This window comes from Rattus rattus, chromosome 10, assembly GCF_011064425.1.
Source record: "Rattus rattus isolate New Zealand chromosome 10, Rrattus_CSIRO_v1, whole genome shotgun sequence".
NCBI lineage: Eukaryota > Metazoa > Chordata > Mammalia > Rodentia > Muridae > Rattus > Rattus rattus.
The window spans coordinates 29,829,817-29,843,788 of NC_046163.1; the positions used below are offsets into that span (position 1 = coordinate 29,829,817).

At 39.3% G+C, this 13,972-nt stretch overlaps 2 protein-coding genes across 6 annotated transcripts in view; one reads left to right on the plus strand and one right to left on the minus strand.

Moving 5' to 3' along the window:
• Odr4 (odr-4 GPCR localization factor homolog) overlaps positions 1-8,233 on the minus strand; it is a 34,116-nt gene extending 25,883 nt beyond the window's left edge. For 3 of the 5 annotated variants that reach the window (XM_032915506.1, XM_032915504.1, XM_032915508.1), the window contains exons 1-4: positions 8,022-8,233; positions 5,959-6,079; positions 3,709-3,843; positions 1,627-1,722 (exon numbers count right to left, since the gene is read on the minus strand). In XM_032915506.1, the coding sequence (XP_032771397.1) occupies positions 1,627-1,722; positions 3,709-3,843; positions 5,959-6,057 (330 nt within the window). In that variant the 5' untranslated portion in view covers positions 6,058-6,079; positions 8,022-8,233. Of the gene's footprint in view, positions 1-1,626; positions 1,723-3,708; positions 3,844-5,958; positions 6,080-8,021 lie in introns of those variants that run through there. The other 2 variants (XM_032915505.1, XM_032915509.1) reach the window with 2 other exon arrangements.
• Positions 8,234-8,246: 13 nt separating this feature from the next.
• Tpr (translocated promoter region, nuclear basket protein) overlaps positions 8,247-13,972 on the plus strand; it is a 56,552-nt gene continuing 50,826 nt past the window's right edge. The window contains exons 1-4 of the mRNA XM_032915510.1: positions 8,247-8,428; positions 8,765-9,061; positions 10,380-10,484; positions 13,320-13,393. Coding sequence (XP_032771401.1) covers positions 8,407-8,428; positions 8,765-9,061; positions 10,380-10,484; positions 13,320-13,393 — 498 coding nt within the window. The 5' untranslated portion in view covers positions 8,247-8,406. The remainder of the gene's footprint in view (positions 8,429-8,764; positions 9,062-10,379; positions 10,485-13,319; positions 13,394-13,972) is intronic.

A 13,972-nucleotide genomic window follows, 5' to 3' on the forward strand; every position in this document is an offset into this window, starting at 1 on the left:
ACAGTTTAACAACATGCCCAGTTAGCATTTCTTATTTAAATTTTACAAACCATGAAAGTAGTAAAAATTGGAAAAAAAAAAAATCAGAACAGTTACCTAATTTGTGTCAGAAATATTAACTAACTGGAGGCTAGAAGGTCATGAATGTGGCAGTCTTACAACACTGTGTGGAGGGGTCTAATTTGTCATCTTATTGTCTATAGTCTGAAAACAACCACTCAAGAGACCCACTGATGTCAAAGAAATTGCTCCATAAAGAAAAGTATTACGTAATGACCAAAATCGTGGAAAATAAGCAATACATTTTATAAAGTTACTTCTTGCAGTATCTTGAGAGATACATCATTTCTTTTCTACTTGTATTTTTAATTGAGAGAGTCTCATTATGCAGACAAAACCATCTGTCTGAAGAGAGCGAAGACAGCACACAGGAAACCTCCTTGGGAGTGTGCCACTCACGATGGGCTGAGACTGCACATCAATTAACAATCAAGATGGCCTCCCACAGCTGTGCCCATGGGAGAATCTGATCTAAACACTGGTTCAGTGAGACTTCTTCCCAGGTGATTCTAGGTTGAGGGAGAAAACTAAGCAGCATATTCAAAACGTATTCCAAACCGTCAAAAATGATGAATATCAGAAAAGGCAAATTTACTTAAAATGGAAGAGTACAAAAGTCTGAAAACATGTCAGGGAGAAAATACATGCTTTTCTTCCAAGGCAAAAACTGCTAAAGACAAGAGTGAGATGTCTGAAGTGGAGGCTACGAACGTGGAGGCTTCCACAGCACCTGCGGTTCCAGTTGCATGGTTTTCAAATTGCCCGTCGGCCAGTTTTGTGCCTTGGAATGGTATAAGGTCCCTCTTGCTCACAAGGAAAGCGTGTGTGGCTCTTGAGTATATAAAGAGGTGAGCGCTTTCTGAAGACTGCTTTAAGTTTAAGTTTAAGAGAAAACAGCTTGGGACTTTTAACTCCTGGATTACACTACCTGATTTTCTTATATAGTAGCAAAACAAAATAATATAAGAGATTCAGGATATGTACCCTGCCCAGGAGTAAGAATGAAGTGTGTGATTGTTATTTATATATTAATAACAGAACTTAAAAAGATGTGACTAGCACAACTTCATATTACTGCAATTACTTCCTAGTCAATGGAAGGTCTACAAAAAAAAGTTATTGCACAAGAAAAACGGTTAAACCATTCTGACTCATTATAAGGACCAGTAGGATGGCTCAGCAGGCATTTGCCATGGAAGCCAGACACCCTGAGTTCAATCCCTGAGATCCATGAAAAGATGGGAGAGCACTGAATCTGAAAAGTTGTCATCCTCGGACCTCCACAAGATCACCATGGTGGGTGCATGACCTTCCCCTCGCCATATGTACATGTATAATATATAAACCTTAAAAATTATTTAAAAATGTGTAGCTTTGACTAAAAAATATTTAGATTACACACAAGATCTACAAGCAAGTGGACAAAACAAGCTATTTAAGCATAATTCTAGCATAAAGAATTATGGAACACCTATATACATAGGCTTAAGGTCAATACATATGCATATAATTAAGTAAAATATGTAACTTTGATGTCATTAAGTGTTTTTGTTACACTGTACTCACTCTGCGCATGGCATTTTGAAAATCATCTGCTAGTTCTAAAGTTGTGATAATAAATACTCCAAGAACCACAAGTCCTCCAGGGAGCATTCTGGACACCTGAAGATAAAAAGACAGTATTAAGACAGTATTAGCTATCATAAACATGCCAGTCTTTTCTATTTGATACAGTAAACTTTAAATCAGCAAATACCTATGCAGTACCAATTATACATACAGAATTCATGCAGAGGTGTTGAAAAACTGGAGTATACTATATGCATAACCCTTCTCTGAGCACCCTCAACTCTACAGCTTCAAATCACTTTACAAATGAAACAATTTGATAACTTGCTTAGGTGCATCAATATAGAGACTCCTTTCTCCCAAGATCTGCAAAGTTAGCTTCTGAGATTTTTTCAATGGGCTTCCAACGCTCTGCAAAATAAATATTTTAGACTGAGATTTTAATCTTCCCAGAATCTGGCCAGCGTGATGTTCAGAGACATTGCTAATCTACTTTCTCTGAAACATTCAAGCATCCTTCAAAAGTAATCCCTCCTCTCTACTTAGGCCTTAGGCTTCCTAATTCTATGCTTTTCCTCAGCCTAAATTGACTTCTTTTACACTCTCACATCTGAATTCAGTGAGGTAACTTCAAAGTCAACGTGAAGGAAATGTCTTCCCTAGTACTTTGATCAATGAACTTCCATAGGACTGCCCTGCAGAGTCATACAATCTTTGATATGCATATACTAATCTGTCCTCTATTTTTTCCTTTCACATAATTGTAGCTAGTTTTAAAACTCCACATTTTTCTCTGCCAGTCACATTCAGTAATGAGTGCTTTCACTAGCTTTCATAGACTTGTGGTATAAGCGAACAATCACAAAGTTAAACCTTAGAAAATTAGATAATATCTACTATATCAGCACTATGTCAGCTCATAAATTCTATTTAATCAGATTGACAGGTGTAACAAAATTCTCATATTTATCATGGAGAACCATATAGCTGTAAAAAAAATCAATACAAAGTTAACTTTCTAGAGACAAAAATATCAATTACATGTAGTATTATATATTCATGTATATTCACTCTTCATGTATTTGCATATAAATTATACAGAACATATCAGATATCATAAGGAAGGTGGGGGGCTGCTCAGTGGTTAAAGCACGGCCCCCATAGACTCATGTGTTTGAATGCTTGGTTTATGCATGGGGAGTGGCACTATTAGGAAGTGTGGTCTTGTTGAAGTAGGTATGGCTTTCTTGGAGGAAGTGTGTCACTGTTGGGGTAGGCTTTGAGGTTTCTTGCTCAAGCTCTGCCCAGTGTGACACACAAACTCTTGAAGATCCAGAGGTAGAACCTTCAGCTTCTTCTCCAGCACCACACCTACCATGATTTCCACCGTGACGATAATGGGATAAACTTCTGAAATGTAAGCCAGCCCCAGTTAAAGGTTTTCCTTTATAAGAGTTGCCTTGGTCATAGTGTTTCATCACAGCAATAATGCCCTAAGACAATCTCTTCTTTCTCTTATATATATAATATATACATATATTATATACATATATTATATATATATAATTTTTTTTAAATTACCCAGTGAGTCCTCTTGTACTGCCCATATACTCATAGCTGTGAGGTCATACAATGGAGCTTGACAGATTTACTGGTGGCCACATACATGTACTTTTTGAAGGCTACAGCCCTAAAAACCATGACCCTGCCCTGCCCCTGGGCTTTTGTCTACCAAGTGTACTTCTTAGGATTACATTCCAAAGTCACCCATAAATAAGCCTTGTGTTTAATTACATTGTCCTACATGCTTTCTGTTTCAACTACCAAACTGCCCAACTGCTTGCTCTTTTCCTAGTATTATGTTACTTACTCACATAGTACTGCTCTCGACGCACTGAATGTATTCTCTGACGTCTTCAATTAACAAAGTCCTACTAAGAACCATTCATGTTCAGAGCCTTCTGTAAAACTGTTTTAAGTACAACCGCTGGCATGCATTTAAGGAAAAAATACTCTTAACATTCTAGTCTTGTGACCCAGGAAACATTTTTTCTTTTGTTTATAATGAGATAACATTACCTGGTTAGCATGTTCTGTGGCCCATTCTTCATCCAAATTATCCAACTTAGATTTTGGATGTTTGAGGTTGTCATTCTGTTCCTCTTTGGGTGGTGTTCTAGTGGCAAGAATCACATAATCCTTTTGTGATGAACACTTTAAAAATAAATTGTAAAAGCTCATTACAGTTATATCTGATGAAAGAATTACATATGTCATGCAAAAACTAAATAGTATTTACAGCAATTTAAATTGTTAATACTCATCCTATTAGTGATTTTAGTGAATAGCCTTGTGACATTGTCTCTCGTATGTATGCTGTTCACCTTTAATGTATGTAATAGCAACCGTTTACTTGGATATCCTCAATATAAATCACAGAGTGGTCTTTAGAAATGACTCTAGAGTGGGGGTGCAGCTCAGTGGGTACAATGATCACCTAGCATGCAGAGGCCCCAGTAGCAGCCTTTGGTTTTTGAACTGGGTTTTACATAGCCCAGGCTGAAAGAGAAAGAATGCCGAAAATGAAGAAATAAAGACAGTATGGAGCTAGTTAGGGTGGTTCACAGCTTTTAAGTTCAAAGTCAGTGTGAGCTATGGCCCAAAATGCCTGGTTTAAGAGGTGCTGAGTGAGGCAGGCAAGCATGGAAGATAGCTTAGCCTGGGACCCTACTGAAATAGGGCCATTGGGCCATTGCAAACCTGTCCCCTTTCATAATCACTTTGTAGCCTAGCCCCTTAACCTGCAGGAACCATGTACAAATACCTCTCTCCTAGGCCTCACACTCTCAGGCACCTATCTATGGGGAGCTGACTTGCCTGCAACCCTAACATTGAGTTAATTAGGACAGAAAAAGAACATATGAAAGTTCACCTAAAGGACACGCTCAGTGGAAAAAACCTAATGTCCTAGTTAAAGTGCCAATACCAATCTGGTGGTCATTAGTGCTCAGTAACAAGGCTTGCTAGAAGCGCTGACATAAATCTGGTGGTCCAACAGGTTTGCTAAGCGGAGGCTCCTGACCTTTTGTTGGGAGCTAACTTCATACAGACCTAGGGCTCATAACCTTTGCAAAAGAGCCAGCTTCCTACAGACCCCTACGGAACCAGGGCTTGTGATCTTTTGCTGAAAGCCAATTTCCTACAGACCCATGGAAGTCTACTGGCTAGTACATGAAGGTCTCCCAGCCCCCTGAAGACGTCCTCCTCCCCTGCCTTGCTACTGTACATAACCAGAGCCTGCAAGCATTAAACTTGTCGCCTTGATCAGACTCTTGTCTTGGCGTCCTTCGTGTCTCTTGTCCCGCATTCTCTTCCAGCTACCCTCTGGACCCTAGTTGACTGTCCTGCAGGACGGGACACCTATCTGTATCAAGCTACATATTTCTTCCATCTCTATGGAACAATATAGATTCCCTTGTCCTTGGTAAGAATCGCATTAGTCGGTTTCTATTGAAGTGTATCCCCAACATATCTGGTAAGAACAGAAATGTCCAATGAGCTTAAGACGGTTTTAAGTGCATGTGCAGTTAGAGATACTGTCCATCAAGTGAGCATTTCAGGAAAAAAAAAACTTATACCTATGCATTAAACAGAATTAATCAGGTGGATTAGGGAGAAAGGCATGTACATTGGGAAAAATGAATATCAAACTTTATCGAACCTAGCAACCAAAATGAACAACCACTCAACCTACATTCTGAGAGGTCAGAATGCCCATCTCTTAAACCCCATAAAACTAAGCCACAAACATAATTTGGTCACTTACCTCCCTCATGTGGCCTGCAGCACATCTGCTTGGCTCCTTACAAAGTTATCTTGCCCCATTTGCAGACATGAGTCCTTATTTTCAATTATTTAAATAAGAGGCCAAGAACTTGGAAAGAACTGAAAATGACTTTGACCACTCCAACAACCACCAGTAACACAGGGATGAAATTTAGGGCATTATTTATGTATGTTGGGCAAGTACCAGCTGAGCTGTGTATCCAGTCCAAAACACAAAGAAAGCAAAATGTGAGTCATCTGGTCAGCGAAGACTTAAATTGTGACCTTTTCAAAGTACCAAACAAAAAAGAATGATCACACTTATTCAAGCTTTGGCCAGGTTTCCTACTCTTTCCAATGTTAACTCAAAGATCCACTTTAGGTTAACTTCTTAAGATTATGTTTCTTCCATATAACAACTTTGAATGGTAAATGGTATATTTAACTTAAACTAATGAGTAATTTTATTTTTATCAATCTGCAGAGTAGCAGACATATACATACCTGTCCTATCAAAAGACCAGAGACAAAAGGTTTTCCCTGGAGGTTGATGCTTGAAAGATACTGGCCAACAGTCTCGTCTACAATGTAGGTTCTTCCCATTATTGACAGCCGATTCAACAGCCTAAATTACAAGAAATTACTTAGCATTCTTTTTTTTTTGGGGGGGGGGAGTGATTTTTGATGCTTTAGCATTGGTGGACAGGCAATAGAACAAAAAAAAATGTCTTGCAGTGATCATTTACTAAATAGGGCATTCTTTTTTTGTACAACTGAAATGCAGCTTTGGAATTCTTAGTACAGTGCTGTAAGAAACAACTCCCTGGGGGCCAGAGCGATGGCTTAACGATTAGGAGTGCTTGCTGCTTTTCCACAGACCTTGAGTGCAGTTCCCAGCATCCAAGTCTGGTGGTGCACACATGCCTTTAGTTGCAGTTCTGGGAAATCTCGCTCCCACTTCTCAAGTCTGTACACATGTAGCACACTCACACAGATATACACACCAAATAATAAATCTAAAAATCCTTTTAGAAAAGAAAGGAATGAAGGAACAAGAGTCCCAGACAGATATGGTGGTGCAAGCAAGGAATTCCAGCACCCCAGACACTGAAGCAGACTTGATGCCTTGAGTTGGAAGCTAGCCAAAGCTATATAGTGAGTTCCAGGACAATCTGATTCTAAATAGTGAAACCCTGCCTCAAAAGACACAGAAAGAAAGCAAAACAACAATAACGAATGTCATAATTACCAACTAGCCACGAGAAAGCAAAGTTATTTCTCACTCTGGAGATAAGGAAATAATGAAACCGTTAATCAACACATTTCATTTCCTATTTTAGACCTACTCCTTAGCTGCATTCTCTATGACAATTTATTGGTGAACTTCAATATTCTCATTTCTAAAATATGGAAGCTGAATCTGATGAGATCATTAAAATGAGAGAGACTCAAACTTGCTGACCCAGTATCTACTGTAAAATCACTATTTGCTACTAATTGTGCAAGGTGGGAAGGCACTAATGTGAGTAGTGTGATTGCTGCCATGAGACAACTCATAATAGCCACTTAGGTAAGCAGTCATGCAATGACAGTTATCTGTATAGCTTCTGTTCTACATGGGGCATTCTAAGTACTTCACACGCACTGATAAATACTAATCCCTGCAAGGTAAACACTATTATTGTCACCTCTGTTTTATACATAAAGAATTCAAAAGGAAATGCCAAATAACTCCTCCAAATGACTATACTACTGTGAGAAAGGTGGGATTTACATTCTCTCCATCTGTTTTGCTCAGGCTGGCAACAAATACTCAGTCCTTCAATTAAATTGTTGCAAAGAGCAGCTCCTGTTCTCTTCAGCTTGTGAATGGAAACTAATATAATATCCCTACTAACTTAATCCCTCCCACCCCTTTCATTAAGACAGAGCCTGACTACTACCTCCCACATCTTAATCCTGGCAGCTGAGGTCAAGGAATGTGCTATCCTTATTTTCTTTCTTTTTTTTTTTTTTCTTTTTTCTTTTTTTCGGAGCTGGGGGCCGAACCCAGGGCCTTGCGTTTGCTAGGCAAGCGCTCTACCACTGAGCTTAATCCCCAACCCCTATCCTTATTTTCAATCAAGAATCAACAAGTTCTTCCAGAAAAGTAACCAGCCATGAAACGAAGTACGAACTGATACTTCTGAGTCGTGATCTGGAAACATAGTTCTGTTACTGTGGCAAAATGACAAAGTGTCCCAATAAAACTGTCAAAAAATGTTTTCCAATTAAAAACGTCATCAGACATTTGTCTGCAATGTCATCTTACTACATAAATAACAAAAATCTTGATTTCTTTCTGTTTAAAATATTAACCAGACTACTTTAATTCGCACTAAATCATTCAGTACTTCACAGCCACAAAAGCATGTAGGTACGAGGTTTGACATAGGCTAATCTCCTCAGAACAGGGCTTCAGTGTGCGCCAGAGTGACTGTCCATATGTTCCCTATAACCTTTCTTTTCTCCCCCTGAAAAGGAAGCTCTTGTTGCCCGAGTGCACACACATTCCTTGGCCGACTCACTTGTTCTCAGAATGTGCACATGTGGCAAATAAGTCCCTCGAACCTTCTGTCTGCAAAAGAACTCGAGTTAGGGTACAAGTAGCTACCTTCAAAGGCCAGGTGCCACTCAGGTCCCACTGCCACGGCCAATGATCTCATCAGAAAGCGACAGTAGACACACTTCCTACTCCAAACCAGGGTCTCAGCACCAACGGGCGCAGACTGATGACGCAAGCCGTCCCGCACTCATCTCCGCAGCTCTTCTACCAAAGAGAGTGAGGCCTGCACCCCGCCCCTTTCGGGGCACCATTGGGATCGTGGCGGTAGCCCAGAGCCTTTCGGGACGCCCTGCCGTGATCCGTGCCCTCTAGTGGCTCGGTTTCTAGAAGTGGCCAGAGGAGTACCCATGACTTCCCGGGGTTTTGACGGTAAGGTCGTCTTGCTCCTCGGGGAAGGACGAGGGTTGCTGAGTACTAATGTAGCGCCACCGCGCGGACACTTCTCACAGCCATAGGAGGGGAGCCCGGGGCCGGGAGAAAGGAGGAAGTGGAATGGGCGGGCAGCGGGTGAGAATACACTACATTCCCAAGAGCCTTTGGGTCTTGAAACTGGTGAACCAAAAAAAAAAAAAAAAAAAGACAAACTGGGGCAGAGGCTACTGTGAACTCGCATTCCCAGCGTGCATAGCTTCCGGCGGCTGCGTGCGCATAGAGGGCGCGGTGGCGCGGCCCTTGCTGCGTTTAACGCGGGACTATATTTCCCAGGGTCCCGTCGCGGGAGTCTCCGGCGGGCAGGCGCGCGGGAGACTGCGAGCGAGGCGGCGGACGGGGCGGCTCAGGCGTCTGGGCTCCGCGCATCTCCTTGCTCCTTCGCTTCCCCTTCAGCCGCTGCTGCCACGACCCCGGCCGACATGGCGGCGGTGTTGCAGCAAGTGCTGGAGCGCCCGGAGCTGAACAAGCTGCCTAAGTCGACCCAGAACAAACTTGAGAAGTTCCTGGCTGAACAGCAGTCCGAAATCGACTGCCTGAAGGGGCGGCACGAGAAATTTAAGGTGGAGAGTGGTAAGTAAGAAGCTCTCCGTGCCCTCCTTTGGAGCTGTGGCTCGACCTTCCTCTTTGCACGCTTGCACTCTCGCCTGTGAGGTGTACAGGTAGCATCTTCTCAGGCTCCATAAGCAGTGTAGGCCTTCGCTTTTCTCCTCGCTGAGTGACTTTTTTTTTTAAATGGGGGAGAGGGGAGGGATCCTCCCAAATCTAAATCCACCTTCGATCATCTCGTTTTCCTTTTACTTAGCGTCGTCTTATGTGGGAACTCCTAACGTGGGCCCACGGACAGAAACTGGACAATGTAAGCCAGTTTGCACCAGATTTTTAGGACTATGCAACCCTAATCTAATTCCGTTTTGTTGTACTTTAAATGACAGTAATTCTCCCTAGTTTTTACTTACCTGGATTTATAAGTCTTTACCCATTTCGACTCTTTGATGCCTTGTTCTTAGCGTGTATAGCACCTTGTAGATGGTCTCAAAGATGAATAGATATATGTTTCTCTCAGAGCGTTGAGACTTGATGGAAAATATATAATAAAAAGATATGCATGTAAGTTCCTGTAGTTGCTTTTGTATATGAAAGTTATGGACTTGGTAGCTTGAATATCCTTGGGAGAAAGAAAATAGTAATTTAAGTAACAGAATTTTTGTTACATGTTTTGGTTTATCATTAATTGAGGGAATGGTGTCTGTATTTTGGTAGGTTGATTAGAAATTTCCACCTGATTTAATTCTTTTCTTCAATAATGTGTAGTTATCAAGCAAAGCTGATAAGTAAAAACATCCAGTTATTTTGTGACTCTAAAAATTTTGTATAATACACTGTATTCTGTTTATTAACTTACATACAGTCAATACTGAATGATTTATATGTCTCTGTACTGGGATGAAGTAGCAAATGCAGTCACTTTTTGTGGGAAGTCTGCAGGTTTTTTTTTTTACAGAAATTTAAGAAGGTATCATTTAAAATATTTTTACATTAAACTTTTTAAAACAATGCATTTTGACTAAATTTTTTTTTATTAAATAACTTATATTTAAATGTTTATCTCCTGAAGTCTGGAGAAAATACCAAGATACGACATTGCTGCTTGCCTAAATGAAATTAGTTTATGAATCCCCTTTTAGGCAATGTTGTCTTTAGTTATATGCCAGTTGAGAATAATGGGCAAGTCCTTTTTGGTGTTTAATCTGTTTATTGAGATTAGATTTTCCAATATTGTATCTTCAGTTTTGCAGTCAGTATTAGAAGAAATAAACAGTGGTATTAATATTGCTTTCAAGGGCAAGTGTATGTGCTGTTATTCTCAAGTTGGACTTGTCTTTTGTAGAGCAACAATACTTTGAGATAGAGAAGAGGCTATCCCAGAGTCAGGAGAGGCTTGTTAATGAAACCCGGGAGTGTCAGAACTTGAGGCTGGAGCTTGAGAAGCTAAGTAAGTATTTGATTCTATCTTTATAACTGTTAATGGATACCCAGTTAGTTGTTCTTGGATGCCCAGTTACACTGTTGTGAAAATCACATAGGCAGGCAGCCTGCCCCTCCTGGAAACAGGCCCTACACTGGGATACAAACAAGGTAAGAAACACTTAGCTCCCCTGCCTCAGGTCCAGAGGCAGACTGATCACACTGTGGACTCTAAGGTTGTGTTTACTGGAAAACCTGTTTTTAGTTGTGGTGTGGCTCATCCGTGGCACACACTTTTAATGTAAGAAGCTTTCTGCTTGAATATTGTAAACAGGAGTAAATAAAGTCAACCATTGGTCAAGAGGAAGAGCAAGCAACCAGTTGACTGGAAGTAAACATAGGTTTATTAAGAAAAAGAACAGAGAGTAAGAGGGAGTCAGGACAGAGAGAGTCATGCAGGAAGTAGAAGGGAGGAACATTTGGTTTGAAGCAGGTTTTTTTGAGATATGGTAAGAGAGGAGCATTTGTTCTGGGACTTTGTCCGCTTCTGTGAACTTGCAGACTTTCACCCCAGCATCTGACTCCCAAGTCTTCATTGGTAAAATCGAAAAATTGAGATTTTTGTTAATAAAAACACTAACCGTTGTCACATCTCATAAATTGTATAATTTCCTCATCCTAAATGTCCTTGGGACCTCCAAACACCTTCCTCAACCCAAACCACGGAAACATAGTGGTTTTAGTCTTAATTTGATGGTATCAACAGACCTCGGGCCCACACTTCCTGCTCACCACTTCTTCACAGGAACTTAAAAGAACACACAGCTCTCCCTGAGAGAACCTAAGCTTTCCCTCACTAGCCCTGTGCCTTCTAATGCCCTCTCTCTCCCTCAGAGTCACACTTCGTTCTCTCTCTGTAAGCATCTACTTACAGCATAGAGGGGGAGGTAGTTTGTGTCCCTATCATTTGGTCTTCACTCAGTAAGGCGTGGTAAAGACATGGGCTGTCGCAGTCAGAAGACCTGGCTTCTAATTCTGACTGATAATAAACGGGTTCTTGCCACCCGTGCCATATGTAGATGGCTAGGCTTTTTTAAAAAGGATAAAAGTTGTTAGAAACACATGTGTTCACATAGCTTTACACATCAAAGATACTTTTGATAGTGATTTCGATAGCTAAAATGTGTACTTAAAGATTTAAATAGTGATTTGTTTTCATATTAAATTTAAAACCTACTAATTTCATTATATCTTGTTAAAATTTTTTATAACTGTGAGTCCAGCATATTTCTCCTATAAAGCCTGACTCCAGCATATTTCTCCTATGTAGCCTGACTCCTGAGTTTAGGTAAAAGAGTTTAGGTAAAGTCTGTGACTTTCATAGGAGGATGCTACCTTCTCTACTTTGCTTATGACAGAAGAAAACTTAAGGGAAAGAAAGGCTTTTAAGCATAGCTTAATTTTTATTTGATTTGATTTCATCAAAAGAACACAAGAAACTCATAATCAAGTAATTAAATAAACTTCAACTTTTCTCTAACTGTTTGGTTTATAATCCCTTCAACTACTTTTGATGCACTAACATTTAAAAAGATCTGTATATTATACATCCACACACACACACATACACACACACATCTGTGGTTCACAGCCTGTACATTACTTTTCTTCATCAAAGCATAATAAGGCTTGCCCAAAAATGGTGCTGAAGAGTATTAGAATGGCTCTGATTACTTCTTTTATGAGGTCTAAGTGAAGGTAGGGATGAATGTAGACAGAAATAGGTTCCTTCTTAGGGTGGACAATTGTATTTGAAGTGTGTGTATTTGTGTACACGATTTCAGAAAATAGTAAGTAAAACAAAATAGAAAATCTAGAGTAACAGGTTTTTCCCTTTTATAATGGTACAGTTTTTTAAATCCTGTTAAATTACCTGTGCATAGAAACTAGGGAGATGGCTCAAGTGATTAAGAGCACTTGCTGCTCTAAAGGACCCAAGTTCGGTTCCCAGCTCTTAGATCACATAACTGACAAGCCCACACCCTTCTAAAATTCTAGCTCCCGGGCATTTAAACCGTATGATTCCCTTGGCTGTTCGTACACACATGGCATCTATTTGACACAGGCACGGGTGTGTGCACGTAAATAAAAATAAATCTTTTAAAATTGCCTGTACATAATGTAGGGTTTGCTTGTTTCCTCTTTGAAGCAAGATCTTATAGGTTGACTTGAGGAGGCCAAACTCAACTTTATAGACTAGGCTGTAGCTATCCTTATAGCTACCCTGTTTTCCAAGTGCTGGAATTATAAGTGTGAACTACTATGCCTGGCTTTATTTGGGTGCTTTCATGAAAGAAATTTTCAAACGTGTATTTTTTATATAACTATTATTGTAATGATTAGAGTTGTATACGGGAAGATAAATGTATCATGAGTATAACACAAAGCACAAGCATTTTTTCTATGTGAAAGGCATGATTATTAATGATTAAACAAATGGAGCTACAGATGTTTATTATAATATATAATAAATGCATTTTATGTAGTTCAAATTACATTATGTTTATTGGTTCTGACCTGCTTCCTCTATTTTATACAAATTTTCCTAGAAAATGGAATTTAAAAATTGACATTCCTAATTTTACTTCAAATTGGGAATAAAATATTTACATGTGATTATAGCATACCTAAAACTTTTAGTCTAAAATATAGTAAGATCAGAATGTATTTGCAAATTTGGAATATGATCATAGATCATTATGGACTCCAATTCATCATTTTAAAAATGTGTGATGGTGCTAGATGGATAAAAATAAAAATTTTAAGTTAACGTATCTGTGTTCATTACATCTCTTTTGTCTAGATAACCAAGTAAAAGTATTAACTGAGAAAAACAAAGAACTTGAAACTGCTCAAGACCGCAATCTAGGCATTCAGGTAAAAATCTGTCCAGTAAATAAAGCTGATTGAAATTCTGATGCTTGTTTTCTGTTCTGCTTTTATGTATTTGATACCAGCCAATGGAAGATGAAACGTTCTACTAGAAGCTGTCAACAAATATATAGAAATATGTGCATACATTCAGTTTCTCTCAGTTGGTTTTTTATGTATTATCTATTGAATAGCAACTATAGCCCAGCTTTCATGGTATTTTGATACACTTGGGAGTTGGATCACTTTACATTGTGACTATTTCTCTAGAGCCATGAGAAGAGTAACAAATTAAATGTGATAATAAGGATTGCTACTATGCTCTTTTAATAGAGGAGTGACACCCAGTCTTTCTTTAACCATATTGAACTATACTTTTAAAATTACATTTGATTTGAGACTCAGATTTGGTTTTCAAAACTGTGTAAGAAAAGCATGCTTTCAGATTCTGTATAGAATCATAATATACCCAAAATATTTTGGTAAATTAAATTGCAAGAAATATATAGTTTAAGCTCTTTAAATTTTTTAGTTTGTTGTTTGGGTTTTGTTTTGTTTGCCTTGGTATTAAGAAAATGTTAGTTT